The sequence below is a fragment of the Cavia porcellus genome, unplaced genomic scaffold, assembly GCF_034190915.1.
Source record: "Cavia porcellus strain 051 isolate PalLab524CR breed Dunkin Hartley unplaced genomic scaffold, mCavPor4.1 scaffold_13, whole genome shotgun sequence".
In the NCBI taxonomy this organism is placed as follows: Eukaryota; Metazoa; Chordata; class Mammalia; order Rodentia; family Caviidae; genus Cavia; species Cavia porcellus.
This window is the reverse complement of record NW_026947496.1, coordinates 27,742,528-27,768,236: the sequence shown is the minus strand read 5'-3', so window position 1 is coordinate 27,768,236 and position 25,709 is coordinate 27,742,528. Positions and strand designations below refer to the sequence as shown.

Genomic DNA, 25,709 nt, shown 5'->3' with positions numbered 1-25,709 from the left:
ATGAGGAATATTTAGTCCATAGAGGTAGAAATTAGAATAGTGGTGTGACAGTTAAGCTTGATGTGCCATCTTGACTGGCTTGGGAGCCACCAGGGGCTTGGTGGAGCACACTTCTGGGCGGGAAATGGAGGCTGACCTTGGGTGCTATGTTTGGTCTCTCCCCTTTCTGTCTTGCAGTGCTTCCCAGCTGTGCTTCCTCCTCGCCATGAACTGAGTCGCTTGCTCTGCCGGGACCTTCTGCCGTGATATTCCTGCCTTGGAGCCAGCCCACCATGAACTGAATCCCCAGAAACTGTGAGCTAAGTTCAGTCTTTGTTCCTTTAAATTATGGGTTGTTGTGTCTTAGCGATGGAAAAGCTAATATAGGTGGTTACAAGAAACTAGGCTTAGAGGGGAATAGGGTATAATTGTTTAATGGGTACAAAGTTTCAGTTTGGGGGGATGAAAAATTTCTGGGGATTTTGACAATTGGGGGCACTGACTTGAATGTTGACAGATGGTTAAAATGACAACTTTCATGAATATATTTCCATAATATAAACTTTTACATATCTATGGTGCCTCTGTACCATCTACTAAATGAAGTAGATTTCATCGTGTGAACTGTGTGGTCCTCTACTATTTCTCTCTTCTTGGTCTACCTTCTCCTCCTCTTATCCTATCAAAACTCACATGTGTTTTACGTTCCAGCCATCCAGAACTACTCAGGATAAACCACCTGTGATAAGGGACCATGCCTTTACTGTGTGTGTGGTCCTCACAGTCTAAACTGATGTCTCTCCTCAGCAGCCACTCAGCGTTCAGGACAGAGGCTAAACGACACATTTCTGAAGGCTTCCCTAGTGTTCTTGGTCCCTTTTTCCATGGCAGTTAGCTCTTTGGTCAGGCCTTCATTATATCCCTTATCCTTTTATCGCGTAGCAGCAGTTTCTATCCAGCAGGAGCTATGCATTATTTTAAACATGCATATTTACTTTTAAAAAAACCCAATGTTAGTAACATTTTCCATTCTTCACAACTGTATAAGACTTTCATATACTTTAATTTCAATTTCCTCCCTCTCATGTTCACTTTACTTACCATTTTATTGAAAATAATAGCTATTATGAGTACATTAGCCAGGTTTTAGCTCTCAACTAAAAGCAATTTTCCTTTTAGTAACTCTGAATGAGAATCTGTGGGTAGTAGTAAGCTTTATTTTTTTCTAAGCTTTATTTTTAACATTTATTTCACTGCTACTTTTGAATGATGGTTTATGAGTGTAAAGTTTTAGTTTGGAAGTTTTGTCTCTCAGTCCTTTGAAGATTTTATTTCCATTATCTACTAGCATCTGTTGTTCCAGATTAAAATCATGTTGTCACTTTAACTATTGTTGCCTGTAAAATAGTCATCTTTTGCCTGTGGCTCTTTATAAGAGCTGCTCTTTGCCTTTGGTGTTTTGCAGTTTTATTTTGGTGAGTGCAAGCCTACTTTTAATCCTGTTGTACTAACTTAGTCCATGTTGCTGCTGGAATGAAATATCTGAGGCTGGATAATTTCTAAACAGTAGCATTTTACGTCTCTCCTAATTCAGCAGACAGGAATGTCCACACCAAGGCAGTGGCAGGTTCGCTGTCTGGTGAAGGTCTGGTCTCTGCTTCTCTTCTGGCACCTTGGATGACATGATGTGGAAGCAAAGGCCTCGGCCAGTGCCGCGCAGCCCTCCGACAGGTGGCTAGTTTCATTCACCGTGGCTCCACCCTCAAGCACCTGTCACCTTCTGATGGCCTGAGCTCTGTCACATTGGAGTTTAGGTTGCAGCATGAAGTTGGAGGGACATAAATTCAAACCATAGCACCTGCTGATGACTTCCTGTACTTCTTCACATGAAGATTTTTGTCCCTTATCAATTCTGAGACATTCTTGTCCATTACCTTTCATACCTTTTGCCTGTCAATTTTACTGAAGCCTAATTAGAAAATAAGAATTGACTATATTTACTGTGTGCAATGTGTTATATATATTTCCTGAGTATCTGAGACTACAGGAACACGCCAGGCTCTGTCTTGCTATTTTATTGTTTGTTTCATCTCTTCTCCACACCACTCTCTTTCACTGCTACAAGTAGGCTTCTTTTGCACTATAACTAGGGAGTCTTCTTCTTCTAGTTCTTGCTCCTGTGTATTGTAGCTACCCTTCTCCTTTGTATTGATTGCTCTTGAACATGTATCAAATCGTTTTTTTGCCAGAGTTCTCTGAGCTGTGTTGTTGAGTACTGTCTCTCTGTACAGTTTTCCAGCAGGCATGCGGGCTAGTGAGTGTGGCAAGGTACACATGTGCTCTGTCGCCGTCTTTGTTTGCAGTAAGGGGGTCCATGTGTTTGCTGGCCAGACCGGTGGAATCCCAGTGCAATCTGGTCTGTTTGTCTTTGTGTTCTTAACATTTGGCACTGAGTCATTTAGAACTGGTAGGAAATCATTGTTTTCTGGAAAATGACACTTCTTATTCTTTTCCTGTGTGATATCAGGAGTCAAATGAGAGGCCTCATGCTTGCCAGGGAGGCGCTGTGCTGCTGAGCTATGTCCCCAGCCCCATACTTCTTATTCTTTGGATCTTGGCTATTTTTATATTTGTCTGCCTTGTCTTTGATTATATATCTGTTTTCTTTTTAGAACCAAATTAATTTTGTCCTTGTCTTTGAAACTAATATTGCATTTCTCTTCTTTACCTTTTTAAAAAACTATTTAAGTTAGTTATTTTGTCTTTTGAACATTTTCCTCCTAATTGGTAATATAATTGTGTCAGGATAACATGAATAAAATAATAGAATAATAATTCCCATCTTGCTGTTCATTACTTTTTTTTTTTTTTTGAAGAACTTGAGAGTAAACCCAGGGCCCTTGCACTAGGCTACATCTCTAACCTTTTTATTTTTCATTTTGAGACAAGCTTTTGCTAAATTACTAAATTGCTTAAGGTAGAATCTAATTTGAGCTCCTACTGCTTCAGCCTTCCGGACTCCTGGGATTATAAGTGTGTACCCTTATGCCTAGTTCGTTACTATTGTTTTGCCATAAATCAAGTCCTGGTTTAAAAAAAAAAAAAGGCCATTTATTTATTTATTTTGAGACAGGTCTTATTCTGTAGTTTAGGCTGGCCTTGAACTCGTAATGATCCAACTGCCTCAGCCTCCTGAGTGCTGGAATTACAGGCATATACCACGATGCCCAGTTTACTTTATTTACTTATGTTACAGTGCTTGGCATCAGACCCCAGGACCTTGCATGTATTACTCAAGTGTTCTCCTACTGAGCTTTACCTGAATTCAGTGCTTATCTAATGAGACCCACCACTGCTACCCTGGTAGGTATTTTGTCCTGCACTAAAATAACTAAATTGCCACCATAGGAAGCATGCCCAAGGGAAGCCAGTGAGGGTGCAGACGCCCAGGCTGGCACAGCTGGGCAAAAGCACAGCCAGCCTTTGCCATCCCTGGGGTGGGAGCCAGATGCCGTGTGTGGCAATTGGGTGATGTGCTGTGTGTGGCAGTCGGGCTGATGTGCTCTGTGCCAACTGTGAGTGCCAGGTCACTGCCCTTCCTAGTCTTTCCCCATGTTCCCTGTTGGTAGACACATGATGAGTGGGTCAGAATGTTTCACCATTAACTCTCAGACATTAACTACGTAATTGTTTACTTTTTCCCTTCAAAGGGAAAGAACAATATGGAAAGAAGATAAAATATTGTCAGTTAATGCTTAATTTGATTAATAACGATGAGATAAATTGTCATCTTCATTACCTGCACCAATATAATGTAGCCTTTTATATGAAGTGTGATGGAAATATATGGTGAATATTTAAATTTAAAAAACCTATTACAGCAAAAGACACAGTGTCATCAACCTGTCCAGAATCCTCTCCCTCACTCTGAACCCATTACTTTATCATTCTTGCCACTTGCTGAAGCAGTTCTGGAGGTTCTGAGTATCTTTATGAGGTCCTTCTGAGTGTCTTTGTATAGTGATTGAGGCTACACAGCGCCATCCAACGAGAGGCAGGCTCGTAAAAACAGTAGAGGTGTCCTTGTCTGCTTATTTACCCAGTCTAGCACTATGTAACTTTGCCCAAAGTCAAAATGAACATGGAAGGCAAGCATTTGGAATCTACTCAAGTTATGGAGGCAGTCACAACACCTCAATTACAGACATGAAGCTGAGCATAGTGGTGCATGCCTGTAATCCCAATATTTGTGAGGCTGAGGCAGGAGAATCACTTTAGTTCAAGGCTTGTCTAAACTACATAATGGGACCCTCTCAAAAACAAAGTAAGAAAAGAAAGAAAGACAATCACAAAAGAGATTTTATGGAACTGCAGAAACTAGCAAGAATGATAGGATAGCGGGGGATACAGGTGAGTGGTACCCCACCTGCCTGGCAAGTGTGAGCTCATGAGTTTGATCCCTGATTAAAAAAAAAAAAAGTGTACTCAAGGAAGGGAGAGTATTTTGAGAGGGATTAATAGCAGTGTGTCATTTACTATAACAATTTATTTGGAGACAGAGTCTCACTATGTAGCCCAGGCTAGCCTTGAACTCGCAGTGATGCTTCTGCCTCAGCCTCACAAATACTGGGATTACAGGCGTGCACCACCACACCCAGTGTTTACTGTAATAAAAATGTCTCTACATTCACCATCGTTTGCAGTAACACCTTGTAGCCCTTTGTATTCACAAGCAGTCCAGGAACGTTGTGTCACTGTGCCTCCCAGTGGCACGCTGAGAGGTGAGCTGGACATCAACAGGTGTGCAGAAAGTTCCAGTTGAATCTGCTGCTCTGTGGTTCGCTGGTTGGAAGGAAGTTGTTTCCAGTTTCTCCCAACCAGATCTCTGCTTGCAGTGGGTGGGGAATGGAAGGGAGGAGGATAGGTCAGGCTGTTTTCCCAGGCTTTTCCTGGCTGGACCTGGGTGGTCTTCAGCTTGGAGGCAGCAGCTCAAGGAGCTGTGAGGCCCTGGGGCCACAGAATCCTCACCTGCTGACCATGGAGCCAAGGCTGGGGGTACCGGATGCAAGCCTAGATGTAAAGCGGGCAATTTTGTAGCGCCCTTATTCTGTGCTTTGACTGTGCAGGGAAAGCTGAGCAGGCAGAGGTGTGGTGACCTTGAGCCCATCAACATGGGATTACTGAGGACTCCAGTGGCCTTGGCAGCTGTGCTTTGTGTGACTATGTAAAATAACTCCCTATTAGGGGATCAAGCAGGATTACCAGAAACCTGATCCCGCTTTGGGTTTTAAGCACAAGAAGGGCAGCCAGTGGAAGGGGAAGTAGCTGGTCGGTGAGCTCCAGGAGGAGGACCAGGAAACCACTGGGAGAAAGTTTCAAGCCTCCTTTGTCAACTTTCTAAGGATCAAAACCTGGCTTGAACCTAGGGCGTTGGCTCTGACTGAGCTGCACCCTTCGTTACTTTTTATTTTGAGGTGGTGTCTCACCAAGTCACTAAGTGTGCAGCTTTGTGCCAGATTTAAGGCCCAGTCTCCTGGGGAGGGGAGTGGGGAGCGTGATAGCACAGATGCTGCTGCATCCTTAACTCATCCAGCTAATTGAAGAAACAGTCCTGCAGTGAGCACCGCTGGTCAGGTGAAGGGTTTAGGAAGCAACATCTTTGTACACAGCTGACACATACCCAGGTAGAGCGTGTTCTCATCCCAGGATGCAGGGTGTCTACTCCCCTGGTCCACTGCCTTTCTTTTTTGGTACAAGGGATTGAACCCAGGGCCTGTACACTGCACCAGATCCCTGCCTCTTTTTGTTTTGAAGCAGGGTCTTGATAGCCTAGGCTGGGATTGAACTGGGATCCTCCTGCCTCAGCCTCCAAATTTCTGGGATTTCAGGCATGCACCATCACCCCCAGCGCAGTGTCTCTTTTTAAGTACAGTTATAAAATTGTGCTAGGAGAAGTAATGGATGAATAGAGAGTTAAATCTTGTTTAACCTGGAGAGACAATAAATATTAAAGATAACAGGTTAACAAGGAGTTTTAAAACTAAGGATGTGTTAAAGTACTGAGCAAAATTTATTTGAAAAATATGTAAGCAAAAATATGGAGGACTATTTGAGAAATAAAAGAGAATGAGAGTCTAACACTATAAAACAGAAATGATAGCTGGGCATTATGGCAAACACCTATAATCCTAGCATTTGAGAGGCTGAGGCAGGAGATTGTTGTGATTCAAGGCCGGCCTGAACTGCACAGTTGAAACCCTGTCTCCAAAAGACAAAGAAGAAAAAAATGAAATTTTATAAAATGTAACGTGGAAGGGCTGGGGGTGTTAGCTTGGCCATGGGGGGCTTGCCTGGTATGCACAAGGCCCTGAGTTTGATGGTAACCACTGGATCTGGAGCGTTTGCAACTTAGTACCCTCAGTCAGTAAACCATGAAGGAGGCAAACATAATACAGCCCATTCTTATTTGTTTGTATGAGATAGGTCTTGCTGTGTAGTCTAGGCTGACCTGGAACTCACTGTGTAGCTAAGGCTGGCCTCAGACTTGCAGCTATCCTCCTGCCTCAGCCTCCCAAGTGCTGGGATGACAGGCATGCCCCACCACGCCAGGCATTTGCAGCCTATTCCCCGTGGCCTGTCGGATGTGCTGTGCAGGAGAATCAGTGGGATCTCTGAGAGGAGCTGTTCTGATCTCTTTCACACAGGGAAGCTGTGCCTTGACCTTTTCTGACCTGGCAGGAATGTTGCATCCTGACATTGTTTATAAAAGGCAAAGAGCTGGAATGACCTGTTGACAAGTAAGGCAGTGGTGGAGCGAATTGTAATAATCACCTCAGTGGACTGCAGCAAAAACTGTTAACTGGAAAGAATAATTAGAATAATAATAAAGGATAACGTTTGTAACTGTATGAGAGTAAGAACTATGTCATTCTATGAGATGGGGAGGGGCTGTCAGGTCAGTGTCTGTACATGACCTCATTTCCTTCCTGAAAACCAGAACTTCTATTGCAGAAGCCTAGTAGCTTTGTTGACTTCTCCCTTGTTCTCCGAAATTCTCTTGGTTTACCATGTTGTACAATCAAGCCTGCAGACTCTTTGGGCATCTTGGGACATACTTTTCCTGGGTTTCCTGGGGTGTTTTACTAATTGATGTACCCCAGAAACTAGGACAGTGCCTGGGATATGTAGGTGCTCGGTATGTCTTCTTTTACAAGTGATAGCTTATTGAGGTATAATTTACATAACATGAAAGTTGCCATTCTCAAGTGTATGGCTCAGTGGATTTTATTTCCTTTGTTAGTATTGGTTTTGAAGGAGGATCTCACCATATAGTTCAGGCTTTTAACTCATTAAGGAGCCCGGTCTGGACTCAAAACTCATGATGATCACTCTCACCTCCGCCTCTCAAATGCACCGTGGCCAACTTGAATTTTACTTTTTCACATGAGAATTCTGAGTCATTTCATAAAAAAATTCTAAGACACCTCAGTGAACAGGCCTCCTCAGCCCATCTTGTCCACCAACCCCTAGAAGCATTAATTTACTTTCTTGCTCTGGATTTACTTACTCAGGACATTTCATATGAGTGGAGTCATTTTTCCTGTGACTGTTTCTGTCCTGCGTGTTTCACGTGACTCAGTGGCATCCAGTTCATCCACGTTCCAGCAGGTATCGTTTTCTCTTTTTACCGCCAAATAACATTCATGAATGAATATAGAAATGTCACATTGTATTTATCCATTCCCAAGTTTGGGCATTTGGGTTATTTTCAGTTTTTGGCTGCAAGAAATAATGCTTCTGTGAACATTGGAGTGCAGGTTTTCATGTCAGTATGTTTTCAAGTTTCTTGGAAGGGGAATTAGCAGTCTTATGTTTTTTGTTTTAGAAATAGTAGATTGTTTGTTTGTTTGAGACAGGCTCTTACTGTGTAGTTCAGGCTGTCCTTGAACTCACTATGTGGCCCAGGCTGACCTCAGACTCATGGTGATCCTCCTGCCTCAGCCTCCCGAGTAGGTGTAGAGTTGGTTTGCAATGTGACTGCATGGTAGTATCCTCCTAGTAGTATTTGAGAATTCTGTGTTCATCACTTTCTGTGCTGTAATGCAGTACCTGAGACAGTAGGTTTAAGGAGGGAAGGGTTACTTTGGCCCACTGTTGGAATTTCTGTCTATGACTCTTTGGCCCTGCTGCTTTGGTCTTGTGGTGAGGCAGAGCATCTTGTCACAGCTAGGGTGTGGAGAAAATGGGTTGCTACTGTTCCTGTGGAGGACTCACCCCCAGTGACCTGGCTCCCTTGATGCCCTGCAGCTTTGAAGTCCATCACCTCCTAGTACCTAGACTGGGAGACCAAGCATTCATCACTGGGGCCTTTGGGGGATATTTAGTAAACCACAGTGGGCTCATCTTCACCTCCTCTGACACTCTGACACACTTTTTGACACTACCATGGAAGCTCAAGTGGGTACTGTGACATCTCACTGTCAGTTTTGATCTACATTTCCCTGATAGTTGATAATAGCATGTCTTTATATGCTTATTGGCCATTTATGTATCTGCTTTGGGAAAATGTTTGATTGAAACTCTGCCTTTTTTTTTAATTGGACTATTGATCTTTTAATTGTTGAGCTGTAATTCTGCACGCAAGTACTTCATCCGATACTGTGTATGGTTTGTAGTATTTTCTTCCATTCTGTGAGTTCTGTGTTCACTTTATTTATTTACTTATGTGTTTCTTGCTTTTTTGAGACGGGCTCTCACTGTGGTTCAGGCTGGCTTAGCACTCATTATGCAGGTCAGTCTGGCTTCAAACTCATGGTGATCCTCCTGTCTCAGTCTTCCAAGTGCTGGGATTAATGGCATGCACAACCATGCCCAGCTCAACAATGTTTTATGGTTTTCAGTGTTATCCTTACATTTCTTTTTTTCTTTTTTTGTTACCAGGGATCCAACTTGCGACCTTGTACTTGCCAGGCAGTGCTTATGCTGCTGATCTAAATCTCTAGTCCCTTAAGCGTCTTTTTCAAATTTATTTGTAAGTTAAAAAAAATTTAACCCTGGTACCAAAAGAATTTATTTGTAAGTTTTTATGGTGATATTGTAAATAGAATTTATTTCTTAATTTTAATTTCAGTTTGCTCATTGTTAGTTTATAGAAATGCAATTAGCTTTTGTATATTGATCTTATATCAACCTCACTTAACTCTTAATTTAACGTTGAGAATTCCTTAGGATGTTTTTACATACAAGACTATCTGCACATAGAAATAATTTTACATATTCCTTCCCAATCTGAAAACCTTCATTTCCCTTTCTTGAGTAATTGTCCTGTTAAAACCTCTAGTGCAATTTGGGTAGAAAGGATGAGAACAGAGTCCTTCTCTTGTTCCTGACTTTAGGCAGGAAGTATTAAGTGTTCCTCTATCATATCTGCTATCAGCTATGGAAATAGGAACTGGTTATCGGGTGATACAATCAATACATATTTCAGAATGAATGTTTTGTTTTATTTTTTGAGACAGGGTCTCACTGTATAGTCTAGGCTGGCTTTGAAATCTCTATGTAGCCCAGGCTGACCTCAAACTCATGGCAATCCTCCTGCCTCAAGTGCTGGGATACAGGTGTACACTAGGACCTTGGTTTTATTTTTAAAAAAATTTTTTGGTGCTGGGGATCAAACTTATGACTCATGCTTGCAAGGCAGGTGTTGTGCCACTGAACTATATCCCCAGCTCCTGGGTTTTAATTTTTTAAAAAAATCCCAAACTGGGCAAGGTGATACACATCTGTAATTCTAGCACTCAGGAGGCTGAGACAGGATGATTGCTGCATGTTTGAGGTCAGCCTAAGCTACAAAAACAAACAAGCAAAAAACCAAACCCTGCTATAGTCTAGGTAACAAAAATCATTTTTTAGACATATGAAGTAATTTTGCGTATTTTTGCCAGTCTGAATACTGAGTTAAGAGCTTGACTCCTCACTTTTAACCAGCGTTGGCAAACTATGGAAAATCTGTTGCTAGCCTTTTTCTCCACGGTGCATTATTGACCAAGGAAGCACAGGCCATCATTTTCAAGACAGTTAAGCTGGCAGTGCTGCAGTTAACAGCGATGGAATCCACGGGCCATCATTAGTTGGCAGGTCCTCTGCAGTCGGGCTGGAGCTATATTTGGTGAGCTCTGGCTGAAGCAGCCAGTGATTGCTGCCCTGTGATTTGCACCCTGCTGCCAACAGAATGTGGCGCTCTCAGGATCACAAGGAATTATTTTAAGGTTTTCTCCCTGGCACATTAAAGCCTCCCTGCAGGTCCATCTGAGGAGATGAGAATTTTCTTTTACTTTTTTCTCCTCTGCCCCTAGTTTTCTGTGCTTGATATCAAACCCAGGCCCTTATCCGTGCCAGGCCAGTGCAGAAATGTTGTTCATAGACTGTGCTGGAAATAGACCATTCCAGCTCCCTCTCACATCCTCTCTCCTGCTCTATCCGTCACTCTAGCAACCTCCCTCTCCTCTCTTTCCTTGTCCATCTTCCTTTTCCATTTGGCTCTGTTAGCCAGCCCTGTGGCTCTGAATTCCAACCCTGGTGATGCCTCCTATTTGTACCTCCTGCCCTGCTCCCTGACTATGGCCGTCCCTCCTGTGACCTGCTGACAGCTCTGTGCAAACATCTCTTGCATTTTCCCCGTGTTAAATGACAGCAATCCCAGAGTCATTCTGGTCTCTGACCTGGTCTCACACCTTATGCTCTGTCCATCAATCAGTAGATCCTAAGGTGCCACCTGAAAAGTAAATCAAGTCTCTGACTTATTCAGAGGACCTTTAGTGCCACCATCATGGTGCATGACACCATGCTCCAGATGGCCTGTCTTCTCTCTGCATGCTCCATGCAGAAGCTCAGGATTGCAAAGAAAGGCAGGGTACTGATGATAATCCACAGCCAGCCCCCAACCGTGGCCCCCTTCTGGCCACTGTCCATGCTGACTCTTCACATTTCTGGACTGGCCAGAGCTCTTCTCTCTCCTCTGCTCATGTTGGCTCCCTCATGAAATTGGCTACACACAGCTCACTGTGACCCTCTGAAGTCTGCAGCAGGGGCTCATCTGCTGTTTGACCCATCCCTGAGTGTCCAGTAGCAAAAGTTCTCTCTCCTTAATTTAATTGTGCTGGGTATTTTTCAAATCTGCCTCATCTTTTTGTAAAAATCTTGTAGTTAACTATTTCTCTTGTTGAACATTTTAAGTGCCATATTTTATTTTTGTATGCCAAATCTTGGGGCACAGTGTTCCTGTCTTTCTGTTGCTTTTCCGTGGGTGTTTATGATAGTTCTCAGAATGGAAGTTGAGCCCAAACCTGTGAGCAACAAGCATGTGTTGCCACCAGTTCTTAAAGGAGAATTTCTCAAGGTTTTATCTTTTAAAGGTGCCTGGGAAATTTGCATTTTTCAGATAATACCGTATTGTGGGCATTCTATTGTATCATTAAATGTTCTGCTACTGGATTGCTTAAATGACTTCATGGTGATACACTGTGGAAATACAATATTTATTTATCCTAGTATCAGGCAGTTGGAATTCTATCTTAGTAGTAGTGTCATATTTATATTACTAAAAATGAATATACATAGTACACAATATAAAGAAAATTCTATTGATAAGACTAAATTTAGCAAATTTAGAAGGGTGTCCTATATTGTGAAATTGTATATTCCTACATTTATGATATTAAAAGTCACCAGTTTTGTTTTGTTTTGTTTTTTGAGACAGGGTCTTGCTACGTAGTTCAGGCCGGTTTTGAATTTACTAGTAGCCCAGGCTGGCCTCGAATTCCCAGTGATCCTTTTGTCTCAGTCTTCCAAGTGTTGGGATTACAGGTGTGCACCACACCCTTGGTGAAAATAATCAGCTTTTAAATGAAATGATGGTAATTTTTTTCATGGTGCTGGTTATTGAACCTAGGGCCTTATATGTACTATGTAACTGTCCTACTGAGCCATGCCTCCAGCTCTGTGGGGTTTTTAAAAATTTGTTTAAATGTCTTTATTTGATTATCCCTTTTATTTTATTCCCAAATTGTAAAAGTCATTTTAATGTAATATTTTATTGACAGTTTAATTTATAATTTTTATTTCTTTTTAATAAGTGATGAGTTTAATATATTAAACAGCATTTTTTCCCACTCTGGTCCTAGAGGTTGAACATAGGGCCTTCTGTATGCTAAGCAAGTACTCTAACCTTGAACCACATCTTTAGACCTTTTTTCAGTTTTTGAGACAAGGTCTCAGTAAGCCGTCCAACCTAGCATCAAACTTGTGATCCTTCTGCTTCAGCCTCCCAGGATGCTCAGATTATAGCCATGTGCCACCATTTCTGCCCATTTTATTGTTTTGTCTTTACATTATTCCTCAATGTAAAAATATATAGAAAGCTGGAGAAGCAAACGAATGAGAAACTTATTAACTACAAGGAAGACAAAAGGTTTTAAGAGAAAATACATGATGATATGTGATTCACTAGTGAAGAATATTTACATAGTTGTACTAAAGTAAGCCCCGTGGAAAATAGAAGTCTCCCCTGCATGGTTAGGGATGTGGCTCAGTGGTAGAGTGTGTGTAGCATGTGTGAATCCCAGCACGCCCTCACCCCAGTCTACATTGTATTGTGTCTGGGCTTTAGAAAATGAGTGTCACAAATAACCTCATTAAAAATTCTACTGCTGTGAGAAATTTTCAAGTAAATTATTCATCGGATAAACATCAAGGCAAATTAGACTTCTCTGGTACTTGAATACAATGAATTTTTGATTATGTCAGATCTTTACATTATTAATATGGCTTTTTTAGTTTTAGTATTTGTGCTGATCATTTGCATCATGCCTTGTATCTGAACAGTATTCCAAAAGAGTATCAAACAGTAGCATACCAAAGGTATTTGATATCTGCAAAAAACCAGCTTCTGTGGAAGAATCTGGAAAAATGATTCACTTTTCAAATTGTTTTGTTGGACTTCCTGATCTCCTAGAAAGCACTGCCTTCCTTAGAAGATAGGTGTTCATCATACTCTTAGGAGACTGTCAGGTTTCTGACCATATTTTTTGAGTTAGGAAGGCCTGCAATCATACAATAACTACAGGGGAAATAAAACACACAGTTGGACCGTGAGAGAGAAGCAGAGATGGGGCAACATGTGTGTGTTTACATATGTGTGCCTGTGGCCAGCATAGCTTGCTGAGCCTTTGTCATTAGAAGTAAGATCCCCAGATGATGGTTGAAATGAAAACCTTGAGAAATAATGATATGGAAGATGCAGTATTTTTATTCTTTTTTTTTCGATACTGGGAATGAAACTCACAACCTTGTGCTTGTGTGGTAGATTGATACCTTGTGGTCAACTTGTAATACCAGCTGAACTGAATCAGCATGGTGCTGAGTGCAGATGGCCCACCTGAGGACAATTGCCAAGATGGAGAGGAAGAAGGAGTGTTGTTGGCTCTCTGTGGTGCTCTTGGTTCTCATATTGCGGTTGGTTCTCCTAGAGGAGCTTGTCAAGCTTCTTTCCTGACATGAACTTGGCTGTTATCATCATCAGAGGGCCTTGGGACCTTGTTATTGCTGAGAACGGCTGTGGTGCACTTTGAGGGTGCCATGGTCTTTACCACTTCCTGGATCTGGAGGAGAAGATGGTGTGCTGTCTGATCTCCAGAACAAGCCTGCCATGTGGGCTTCCTGGTATGAACTCGGCTGTTCTTACCGTCAGAAAAACTCAGGATCTCTTTGTCCCTGAGAATGGCTGTGGTACTTTTCAGGGGGAACTTTGGTCCTTATTTTGAGAGTCGCTTCCTTGCTCTAGTACAGAACCTCAGCCTGCTGGGAGGCTGAGGATGGCACAGATCCTTTATTCCACTGGCACAGACTTTCTGGCTTCCACCACTGACTCTGGGTTTTCCCAGCACAGATCCATGAAACAGACCTACATGAGATACTTCCCTGGGCCCTAGGCCTCCAGTTGGACTCCTAGGGTGCATTATCATGGGTGCATGATGACCATTGTAAAGTAATGTTGTAAATTATGTGTCCTATATGTAATTGTTTTCCTTATAATTCCTGACTATAACAGCTCATAGGCAAGCGCTGTGCCGTTGAGCTATATCCCTGGCCCAAAGGATTTTTTTTTTTGGTACCAGGAATCAAACACATGACTTCACGCTTGCCAGGCAGGCATTATGCTGCTGAGCTGTACCCCTGATGCAGTTTTCTTTTAAAGGTGGAAACAAATAAGGGAAAGAGCTACGTGTTGAATGTGGTGGGTTATATCCTCAGAGCAGGTCTCAGACTTGGGAATAGGTCAGGAAACTCCTAGTTTATAGTGCTTGGTGCCTTCAAAAGTGACATACTTACAATAGTAATAGGTGACATTACATTCATTATCTAGAATAAAATCATGTAGACCAGTGATGCCAAACCTTTCAGAGACCAAGTTCCCAAACTGTAACCCAAAACCCACTTATTTATTATAAAGTTCCAGTACTGCAATTAAACTTGAATATTGACATTTTTGTTTTAAAAAAACCTCATGCATGAGTGTCTTTTGTCTTAAAACAAAAAGCAATAACAGCTTTCAGTGATACAAACAGCTTTCTCCTGACAGTTAAAGTTTGCATTTGGCGTGTTTTTGCATAGTTTAGTGTGATCTTTGCTGCTGTATGCATGCTAATAATTTGTCAAGCCTTGGCTCATACTTCTTTGCAAACAACTAAATATGATACTGTAGATTCAGATATGCCAGGAGGACAGCACAACATTAAAAGAATCTGTCTCTTAATTAGAATCTCTTTGCTAAATCTTAGATATTAAATTTTAATTTTTCATAAGAAAACTCAAAGCTAGAATCTTATGTTAATAAAAAATGCATTAATACAGCCAATCTGAGCAAATACAGAGTCCACCAAAAAAATGTATACACACTTCAGGAAAAGAAAACTTTGTATGAGGTGCATATTCTCCTGATTTAACCCCTGCAGACTTTTACCTATGGTGTGACCTAAAGGATGTCATGTATCACAGAAAACCCACTATACTGCTGGCCCGTAGAGAAAATTGAAAATGCATATTTAGCAGCATCAATGGAGACTGACTAAGGTTATCCAAGAAGCCGTTCACTATACTATAAAAGTGTCTGAAAGCTAATGGCCACCACTTTGAGTACCTCTTATAATTGTGGAGGCCAAAGGTAACTTGTATTAAACTCATGATGGCTCAATAAATTTGGTATTAAACTATGTAAGCTTTCTTTTCCTGAAGTGTGTATACTTCATATCTATAATCTCTATCTCTGTCTGTCTGCAGGCTGTCTATCAGCCCAGCGTCCAGTGATTCAAAAGCTCTGACTGTGGTGGCTAGTGAGTCATATCTCATGATGTCATCATCTGGTGCCATTCCTTTCTGAGCATGTGCATGGCTCATATTTGCACAGTTATCTGGTGGTTGGCTGCTTAGTTGATGATGGGGTGACTTGGCTGGTCTGCTGACAGAGAGGGCTGTGTGCCTGCTGTAGCACATGTACCAGTGGTTTGTCATTACTGATACAGACATATTCCATGAGAGATACCTCTAACCCCTGCCTCTCACATTGTCTAATTCACTGGTTCCTTTCTTCTGTCTTTTAGTTTAGTTTATTTTCTCTCATGGATTTTTTTTTTTTTGCAAATACAAAAATACAAGCAGATCAGATATACAGAAATAGAGCCAGGCGGTAGGGTAATGCATGCCTGTAATATCAGCAGTTGGGAGACTGAAGCAGGAGGAATGCCATAAGTTTGAGGGAAGCCTGGGGTATATAGTGAGTTCAAGGCCAGCCCGAACTGTATAGTGAGACCCGGTCTTAAAAAACCAACCAACAAATGACAAACAGGTTTTTCTGTACTTCACAAAGACACCAACCTTACTAGATTTTTTTCACTTAATATCCCAAGATTTCAATAATACTAGTGTGGGTATACAGTTACATACCAGTCACTTGGGATTATAGTTTGTTAGACTAGCCTCCTGTTAATTTCTTTAGCTTGTTTCCAATTTTTGTTCTTTATCACGGTGTTACAATGTACATGTAGCATTTCACATAAAGTATAAAACAAAATACAGTAGATGTATAGTTGAATTGTTATAATAATTTAAATCTATGCATCAGAGTTTACTTTTAATTATTTGGGGCAGGATTTATCCTTCCTTTATTCACTTGTGTGTTTATTTAGTATAGCTGAGCTCCTATTATATACCAACCCTCTTCTAGTTTGTAGGGATATACAGTAGTTGGAACCAGAAAAAGCTTCTACCCTTATGGCAGCTTTGTATTGAAATGAAATGCTGGAGGCAAGGTAACTGCATAAAGAAAAGAGGTTTATCTTGAGGTTCTGGAGGCCTAACACTTGGGACTCTCATCTGGTGATGACCTTTTGCTGGCAGAGTCATAAGGTCATGCAGAACATCATAGGGAAGAGACAGGAAGTACATGTTTATATCTCTTCCAGTCCTTTCTCTCTCTAAAAATTTTGAGGGCTCCGATTTTGAGGGCTCCACTCTAATGACAGTGTCTAATCCAAGTAATTTCCCAAAGGCTCCACCTCAAAACACTATAGTCAGATTAAATTTCTTAATACAACTGACATGACTTTGGGGCTGAAACTCCTGCATGAGTTGGAGATAGAGTGGGGACCATGACACCTGAGGACAGGCTTTGAATCACACTGAGGGATAATGGTGTTATGAGGTTGCTTGGTGGAGAGAAGGATGGGGCGGGGCTGGCAGGTGACATACCATCCCCTACTCCATGACACTAGTTGCTTGGGTTTCTGTAGTAAGCGTGCATTGCTTTTGTAAAATACATGGAAGCTCAGTTAACAGTTTTTAAAATGAAGCCAAGAGCTGCATTATAGCATAGTAGAAAGGACGTATTTCCTGGTGGTAAACATACAACCATTGGGTCCAATTCATGACTGCCTTTTTCACTTAATATCCTAAGCTTTCAGTAACACCAATATGGATGTACAGTTTCACTATGTATAAAACAGATAATGATATATAACTGTGAGGCTGAGGTGTAGTTCAGTGGTAGAACACTCACTTGGCATGCATGAGGCCCTGGGTTCAGTCTCTACCATGGATCAAAAGTATACAACGTGCCAGGGACATTATGAAGTGAGTGGCAGATTTACAAATGTTCATTTCAGTGTTAACACAGAATTGCAGTTTTGTGAATCTGGCCCTGAGACATGTCAGTATAGCTGGCAGTGGCTCCATTTGGAGACCACATTTGGGAAGCTGAGGAAGGTGTCACAGATGAACTGGCTTTGCACTGGACAGTGGAGCTGTAGGAGTAGCCGCACAAGGAGATTGAAGGTGACGATGAGAAAGCCAGGGGCAGGAGGCTTAGGACGGTTTGAAGCATGCCTTTTCCTCCTGCAGGCACTGCGAACACTGGCCAGTCATGGACTCCATGTGCCAAATACACCTGCAATTTGTCACAGTCCTTGGGGACCTACAGGGCATCTTGGATGGTCTCTCCTTACTTAGCCTGCATTTATTGATCACAGCTACTGTGACTTTTTCTAGGGATCAAGAGTAAACTCATCTGCAGTGAAGTGGAAGGAGAAATATGTGAGTATTACATTTCCTGTTATTCTCCACCAGATCACTCTGGGCAGAACGCTCCAAGAAACAAAGCCTGGAGAAGTAGGTACTAGATCCTGGGCTCTGTTGGATCCTGGCTATCACATACAGGATTTCTTCTTTTCTTTATTGCAAACCGCCCATCTGAGATGAAAGCTGTTAGCAGGTCTGAAAAATGTTTCTGAGGAACATGGCAATGCTGTCTGTTTGAAATGAAAATTATTAAATTCAGAGAATTGAAAATTAAAATAAAAATGCATGCTTTATTTCCTGCCTATGGCTTGTTCTCTAGGTTTTTCCTTCAGTTCGATTCTTCTTTCACTTGAATGGTTATAGGTCCCTGTGTGCTTTCTCTCGTTAACAAATTGCTCTTGGTTCTATTAAGTATGTTTCACACATCCCCAGGGATTCAAGATATCAGCTGAAATCTGAGTTGCTCTGACAGACCTAGGAGTACAGATGCCAGCTCTCTCTCAGCAGTGTCATGTGGGGAGGGACACACAGGAGCTGGTATTCCAAACTAGCTATATGCAGAGGATTTTTCAGAGCTGGGGCTGAAATGTAGTATAAAAGTACACTCAAATATTGAAAAACAAAAATATTCACCTGAAATCACATTTAACTGGGATCTTTTTTTTTTTCCTTTTAGTGGTACTAGGGTTTGAAGCCAGGACTTCTGCACTGAGCTCTGTGCCCCACCCCTATGGTTTTACATTTTATGTTGAAACAGGGGCTTGCTGAGTTGTGATCTTCCTGCTGCAGCCTTCCAGAATGCTGAGATTACAGGTGTACACCACCGTGCCTGGTTGAAATCTTGTATTTTTATTTGCTGAACCCAGCCATGCTGCTCACATCTACCTACCTAATTGCCTTCTGTGAGGAAGGACCCTTTCTTGCATGGAGCCCTGGCCCTTTCTTATTGCTCTTTACTCAAAACTGAGAAGATCTAGGCTACCAGTGACCACTTATAATAGTGCAAACATTACATTTGTTTTAAAATATAATAAAGACATTCACATAGTTCATAAATTATAAAAGTCTATCTTTTTAGTCTCTCTCAGAGCCCTCTCCCCTAGACGTAACAGATGTTAACAATTTCTTGTGTATTCTTCTCGAGGTATTTTATACATTTTCAAGCATATTACTTATTTATTTTTCTACCCCACTCCTTTCCCACAGTGGTGAGGACAGTTGGTTTGGGAATCTGTGGATTCAACTAAAATATCAACAGTTTTCTGGAAAAAAGTATTGCCTCTGCATTGAACACGTGCAAACATTTTTTCTTGTGATAGATCCCTAAACAATATGGTGTAGCAACTATTACATAACAATTACATTGTATTAGGTATAAACTAAAGATGGTTTACAAAATCTGCAAAGATTGTGAAGATTATATGTGAATACTGCAGTTGTGTAATAGGGACATAACTGTCTATAAATTTTGATATTTGCAGGCGATCCTGAATCAGTCCCCGTGGATGCTGAAGAACGACTCTACATAATCTTAAGTTGTGTGATGATTTACTCTTAAGTAAGGTTTTCTTCACATAGGTTTATAGCGTAAACTCTTACATCTGAGTCAGGGATCCCTTTTGAGTTAATTTTTATAGGCACTGTGTGGCCGGGAGGGGTGGCATTTCATTCTTTTCACATTGTTGTATGCAGCATTGTGGAGAAAACGACTTTCCTCCACTGAATTATCCTGCAACCCCTGTCAAAAAATCTATTGCATGTTTTCTCACAGTGCATTTACAATCTTGGTGTTACACTAGGAAGTACCTCTGTTGTAAGGTCTGAGGTGTGGACGCAGCTTAGTATTTTTTCTAAATGGCCCATTTTCTTCAAATGTATATATATTCTCCTCCTCCCTGAATGGAGATGGCATTTAAAACCATGTCCTGTGATGTTATAAGAAGGCTTATTTCTGAAATACTTGCCATTCGGTGATTTGTTTTTACATGAGTACTACCTGTTAGAGTAATTGTTGTCTTCTAATGTTTTATTGTGATTGATTGGACTACTTTCTCCGTGGTTTTCTTCACTTAAATTTTCCAGCCTTCCTTTCTTGTTTATTTTCCCAGATGCACTTTAAAATCAGTTGTCTTGTTCCTTCTTCCTCCAAATAAAAATTGAATGTGGTTCACACATCAGCAGTCCTATCTATGTGGGAAGCTGAGTTCTGAGGAGTTTGCTTGAGCCCAGGAGTTCAAGGCCAGCCTGGGCAACATAGACAAGCTCTGTTTCAAAATATTTTTATCTTGCATTCTTCATTCATTTCTCCTAGGTCACTTGTCAGTTTTGTTAATTTTGTTAATTGCTGATATCTGCAATTTTCCCTCATAACATTGCTTGTTTGCCATCATGAGCTCTGGAGGATGCAGCACTGTGGGAGTGCTTTTGTTTGTGGATCTGTGTGCATGTGTGGTGGGGACAAAGCAGGGGGCCTTGTACCTGCTGAGCACATGCCGCTCCCCTGTGCACCCCAAGTCCCGCCATGGTATCTGGGGAAACTCTTTGGAGCCTGACATCAACACTGCATGGCTGATATTCACATATGGCATGGCATGTTTCCTGCCTGCCGTTGTCCAGCTGCAGTTGTGAGACCTCCTGATGTCAGAGATGTAGATGAAAAGTTCTGTATGTGTTAGAATCGAAGATGCAAAGCAGTATTGTGTGTGCCGTCATTTCACAGGTCTGGGCTTGGAGACAGACAAGATGGACATGTGAGCCATGGCCAGACCATGAAGAAAAGTAGAACTCTGACCATGGCCTGCAATGATTTGCCCAGGAAACCTTTCATCTGCATTACCAACCCAGGAAGCCCATGGGAAGCCTAACAATTTTGGAAACTAACTTTTGCAGGAATTAGCCTCAAATGACTATGACTTGATTAGTAACTAAAAGCTTGCCTTATTTTTATCTTCTCTTTCAGCCTGGGTAAAACCAAAAAAAGCCAAATCTGCTTCCCCCTCACCCTGGATGCCTCCGCCTAGGAAGCTGCTCAGCGCCTGGCCCACCCCTACGACCCCCAGGCAATGCACACCTGCAACCTTTGCACTGTGATGCTCTCCAGCTCCTCTTGCTGCTTTTGAGTATCTGCCTTTTAAACCCAAGCCGATGGTGGCTGATTCCTTTGTGATAAGGAGCTCTGAATAGGTAGGTTTGTTATGCTTCACGTGGCTGGGCTTTGATTATTGCCCCAGCTTGGAAGAGGAGCCAGCATAAAACCCTTTATAGGTGTAGTTTGGACAGACGCCGCTGGATGGCTGGATGTCTGGGATGCGGGTCTGTGAGATGGACAGGACTGCCCTCCAGTTGATGTGAAAAAAATAATAGAAATGATTTTGTATGCTTCCACATTTACCTACTCTTTTCTTCCTTCCTGTCTCTTTTTTATTGTTTCTTTAAAATTGTAGGGGCCAGATCTGGCTCTTAAAATCATCAAAGGGAGCCTGTACTCAATACTGCCTCAGAAGCCTGCTGTTCTCCCTGAGGGAGGCAGAATGGTGCCCCCTGTAGGCACCCTCCTGTTCCTGCTGCTGCTGCTGGCCGCCTCAGGTAGGAATCCACTTGACACCAGTGTCTGGCTTGAGCTCCTCCTGCCTGGCACAAGCAGCTCAGGTCAATCTGGAACGAAGGTGCTGTGTGTTTGCTCCCAGTAGAATTTTTCCATGCAAAAGCAGATGAGTGTTTTTCTGGAACAAGAGTTTAAAATTTTTTATTAGACTATTTCATGGGAAAATAAAATCATAACTTGTATATCCTGGTAAAAAATTGTATTTCTGTATTAACCATTTACCAGCCCAGGATGACCAAATATTACACATTTGTTTTCATTAATTTTTATAAGATAACATATAATAGGAGGTATAAAAATGTCAATTTTGTCAAATTTATTCATTAATTTTTCTGTAGATGGTATATCTTAAAACATTCAATACACAATGCAACATTACAATCCGGAGAGTAGTATCTAGTCTTTCTGAATTGTTTTTTTAACTATTTAATTATTGTCTTTCTTTGAACATACACTTCATATCATCATATTAGCCTTTCCTTTTTTTTCTGTAAGTGGTATAATTTCAATAAAATCTGTACCCACTAAACATAATGGTATGACCTCTGGTTGGCATTTCATTGTCCTGTATTTTTTATTTTTTTATTTTTTTATTTTTTTTTTATTTAAAGAAAAGGAAACGAAAAAAAAAATACATGGAGATTAAAGAATAAAAGGGTAGAAAAATAATACTAAATTACAGACAAACAAAAGGTAAGAAATTGCCAGTTGATAAGTTACAAATTGTCTTCTTCGAAATGGCTGTTTAGGTTATAGAATTAAAGTATTTAGAATGACATTCAAAAAAGTGACCCTACAAACCATTCTGCTCTATGGCCGAACAAAAGCTCCGTAATATGATTATCAGTCCCACCTATTTGTTTTACATCTCTAAGAGGATAAGGTTAACCATATCAAAACAGAACAGAACATTTAAAAAAAAAATAAAAAACAATTTAAAGAAATACAGATTTCAAAGCAAGTCCACTGGAGATCTACCTTATCTGTCTCTAGCTTCTTACAGATAGTTGTCCCTAACTTCACCCACTTTCTATACTTATTGCATATTATAGAACTAATCAAATCATTACAGGATGATGGAGTCTTTTTAGGTCCTCAAGTTCCAAATTAGGGAAGACATTTCCAACTACCATCGCGTCTCTCATTCTCTTTGTGATAGCCGTCCCCATCTCTGCATATGCTGAAGTTGAGCTGAAGAAACCAGTCCAGAGTCATTTTAATCAGCAAGCAATAGATTGCTAGAATTTATATTATAATGCTACAAAATAAGCCTCGGGTTTTTCAGGTCTCTTCCTCAGAGTATTTGTTCCTATCCTCTCTGTATTATAGGGAAAACCAATTCATAACAAGACAGCGAAACAATTTCCTAGATAAACATGCAATGGATAAGACTTACAAAACTATAATATAAATGATCTTCCGTAGCTACTATGTTTTCTCTTGTTATTTTCAATAGATTTGTCGACAACACTGGCTTATTATAGTTAAATATACTATCACCTATTTTTATAAAAACTTATCTTTGACTGCATTGTAGTATTTGAGAGCTGTTACTGATTCATACCAGTATGGATATCCTTTACATCCTGTCATGCTCAGAGTAGTTTCCTCTACTTTTAGGGTTGATTCTAACACGCATACGGATTTCAAATAGGATCAGTCAAGGCCAACATTTTTTAGTTATTTGGTCTGTTAGATCTAATCTAAGTTGTAAATGGCTTTTTGAACTCCCTTGTTTTGAATAAATAAAAATGAGTTCCATATTGTTTGGTCTAGAAGGTACATACATATTTTGCAATAATATTTTTCCCCCTTTTTGATTACAGTATAGCTTATTAGATATTGATCAACACTGGCCACACCACTTGTAAAACTATTATAATCACTGGCCACTACTGAAATATTTTGCATTCTTTCAAGTCCTACCATTTCCGTATTATGAATAGTTGATAATTAGGAGACATCTTTTTTTTTGTTTCTTCATTTTATGACAGAGATGTCTTCTTTCTGATCTGCTCACATTTCTCCCTTTTTTAGTTTTTAGTTTTTACATGTTTAATACTTCCTTCCTATCCAGTCTCAGTGCCCTAAATGTGTCCATTTTGTATTGTAATAGAATATCACTGAATTCTGGAGAAGTATAAAAATTATACCTTATGTATTTACAATAAGAATATTTTTTTAACACTCATTCTGGATATGGAAAGAATTTTTATGGAATGTAGCACAAAATTATAGGCTATTCTTCATGAGTAAACAAGGATTAGTAAAAGAAAATAACCAGAACTTATTTTTAGATTTCACTAGAAACAAACATCAAAGATGAATACACTGTTTTAAATAAAAAAGCACATCGTTGACAGAACACAAATAAACAGACATCCAAGTGTATCTCATGTAGACAGGAATTGACTGGTTAAAATGACACTGGCCGGGGGCTGTGGATAAACAATCCATAAACAAATGCCCTCAGATGCACTGCCTGAGTGGCACTTGGGATAAGCTATTAACTGGTTAAAAGAATTGCAGAGTGGATCATTCTAGAAAGATCAGATTCTCTTTTACCCTCAGCCTTATTTTCATTGTATCATTTTGCTTATAGTGAACACACTTGTTTAACATCAGATCACTGGTGAGCCTTGATTCTCATAGTCCCTCATGAGGCTGGACAGCCAAGCCCACTTGAGTGTACCAGTGATTGCAAGTAGAGATGTGGCTTGAGAAAGCAATTCTAGGTGCAGACTTTGTCAAAATGTAGAGAAGCTGTACTGACCTCCTAGAGACCATGTGCTCAGCCCCATCTAGACCTATGGTACCAGAGTGCTTAGGGCCATGGTGCAGGAATGTGGGCTGTCAGCCAGCCCCTGGGGATGATTCAGAAATACTTCAACTTTGGAAAGGACTGTTGTAGATGAAGCAGGGTCCACTGCAGAAAGTTCTGCAATTAGCTGGGCATAGTGGTGCATGCCTGTAATCTCAGCACTTGGAAGGCTGAGGCAGGAGGGTTGTTGAGAGTTCGAGACCAGCCTAGGCTACAAAGTGGGCTCAAGACCAGTCTGAACTGTATAGTGAGAATGTGTCAAAAAAAAAAAAAAGACAAGAAAGTTCTGCAGTTGGAAGAGCCCTGCCGTGTCCCCCCATCCATCCCTCATCACTGCACAGTGCGCAGAATAAAATGTCCTTTATTTCACATGTAGTCTCAGAAATATTGCCCTTAATGTCTCAGATGATGTAAATATTTAGACATCTGTTTAAAAAACCCCTGGTATCCACTTTTTAAATTGCTTTGTGTCCTTTTCTTTGGGAGATGTTGTCCATTAATTCATAATTTCTATTCCTGAGTTACTGAGTCCCAGTAATGGCATTTGCAATATGCCATTCTCTCTCTTTTTTTTTTTTTTAGGTTTTTAAAAAAATTTTATTTAAGGAGAAAAAAGAAAAAAAAAACAGAAAAAGGGTACAAGTTATACAGAATTTCAGAAAAAGTAAACAGTAGGAAATCACTAGTTAATTACATATTGTCATCTTAGAAATAATTGTTGAAGTTACAAAATTAAAGCATATAGAGGGGACTTTCAAACAGTGAGACTGCAAACAGTTTTGTTCAATGATCCAACAAAATTCAGTCATATGGTTATCTATCTTATACACTTAAATATATATGCAGTTATATCTTTTAGAGAACTTTCTTTTGTACAATGACAATTACACATTTTGGGTTTTATTACTCCCACAGTTCTTACTACTTTTTTTTTTTTTTGAAGAAAGTAAAACCAAATGTGACATACCAGGACAGAGTCAGTCAAATCAAAAGGATGGACATAATACATAATGTAAAAACAAAATATAAGGTGATCAACAATGGTTACTATAATGCCTCTTGTTATCTTAAAAAGAATTGCCTATATCATCAGTTATAATAAAATTGTACAAAACAGTAAAGAATGAGACCAATAAAACCAAAACATTGGAGACATTAGAGGACTTCAAAAAAAGATAATAGTCAACCAGAATGGGCATCACAATGAATCTTATTGTCTTCATAGTTGTTGCCTATACTTTCAAACTTGGTACTATCAAGCATAACAGAATAGAGGAAAATCAGTCAAAACAAGATGGTGAGAGCAATACAGAGTGTCAAATCAAGTTAAAGGAAATCAAAGTGGGTTACTATAATATATCCTGCTATTTTTTATTTATTTTTCCCTTAATTAAAAGGATAAAAATGAAAAAGTAGATAATAAAAAGAAGATTGAGATAAAAAAGAGGGCATAACACCAAAACAACGCAGGTCAAAACATAGCCATTTAAGCAAAATAGTGTTTCACCACAAGATAATCTCGACATAATAGTAGTTCCCTAGTGTTTCTTCTCTTAAAATCTTTGGGTATAACTTCGTATACTGTAGCATCAAACATATCAAGACAATGTAAAACCATTCAAGAGAATGACAGTATTACAGGGTATTTAGAATCAACTAACAGAAAATGAACAATGG

General features: G+C 40.4%; 1 protein-coding gene across 7 annotated transcripts in view; it reads left to right on the top strand.

Annotated features, from left to right (window-relative positions):
- The window catches only part of Kiaa0319 (KIAA0319 ortholog), an 83,920-nt gene that overhangs the window by 8,700 nt on the left and 49,511 nt on the right, over positions 1-25,709 (top strand). For 5 of the 7 annotated variants that reach the window (XM_063259959.1, XM_023564723.2, XM_023564721.2 and 2 more), the window contains exons 2-4: positions 178-294; positions 20,567-20,790; positions 21,051-21,192. In XM_063259959.1, the coding sequence (XP_063116029.1) occupies positions 21,138-21,192 (55 nt within the window). In that variant the 5' untranslated portion in view covers positions 178-294; positions 20,567-20,790; positions 21,051-21,137. Of the gene's footprint in view, positions 1-177; positions 295-7,550; positions 7,648-17,577; positions 17,623-20,566; positions 20,791-21,050; positions 21,193-25,709 lie in introns of all 7 variants that reach the window. The other 2 variants (XM_063259958.1, XM_063259957.1) reach the window with 2 other exon arrangements.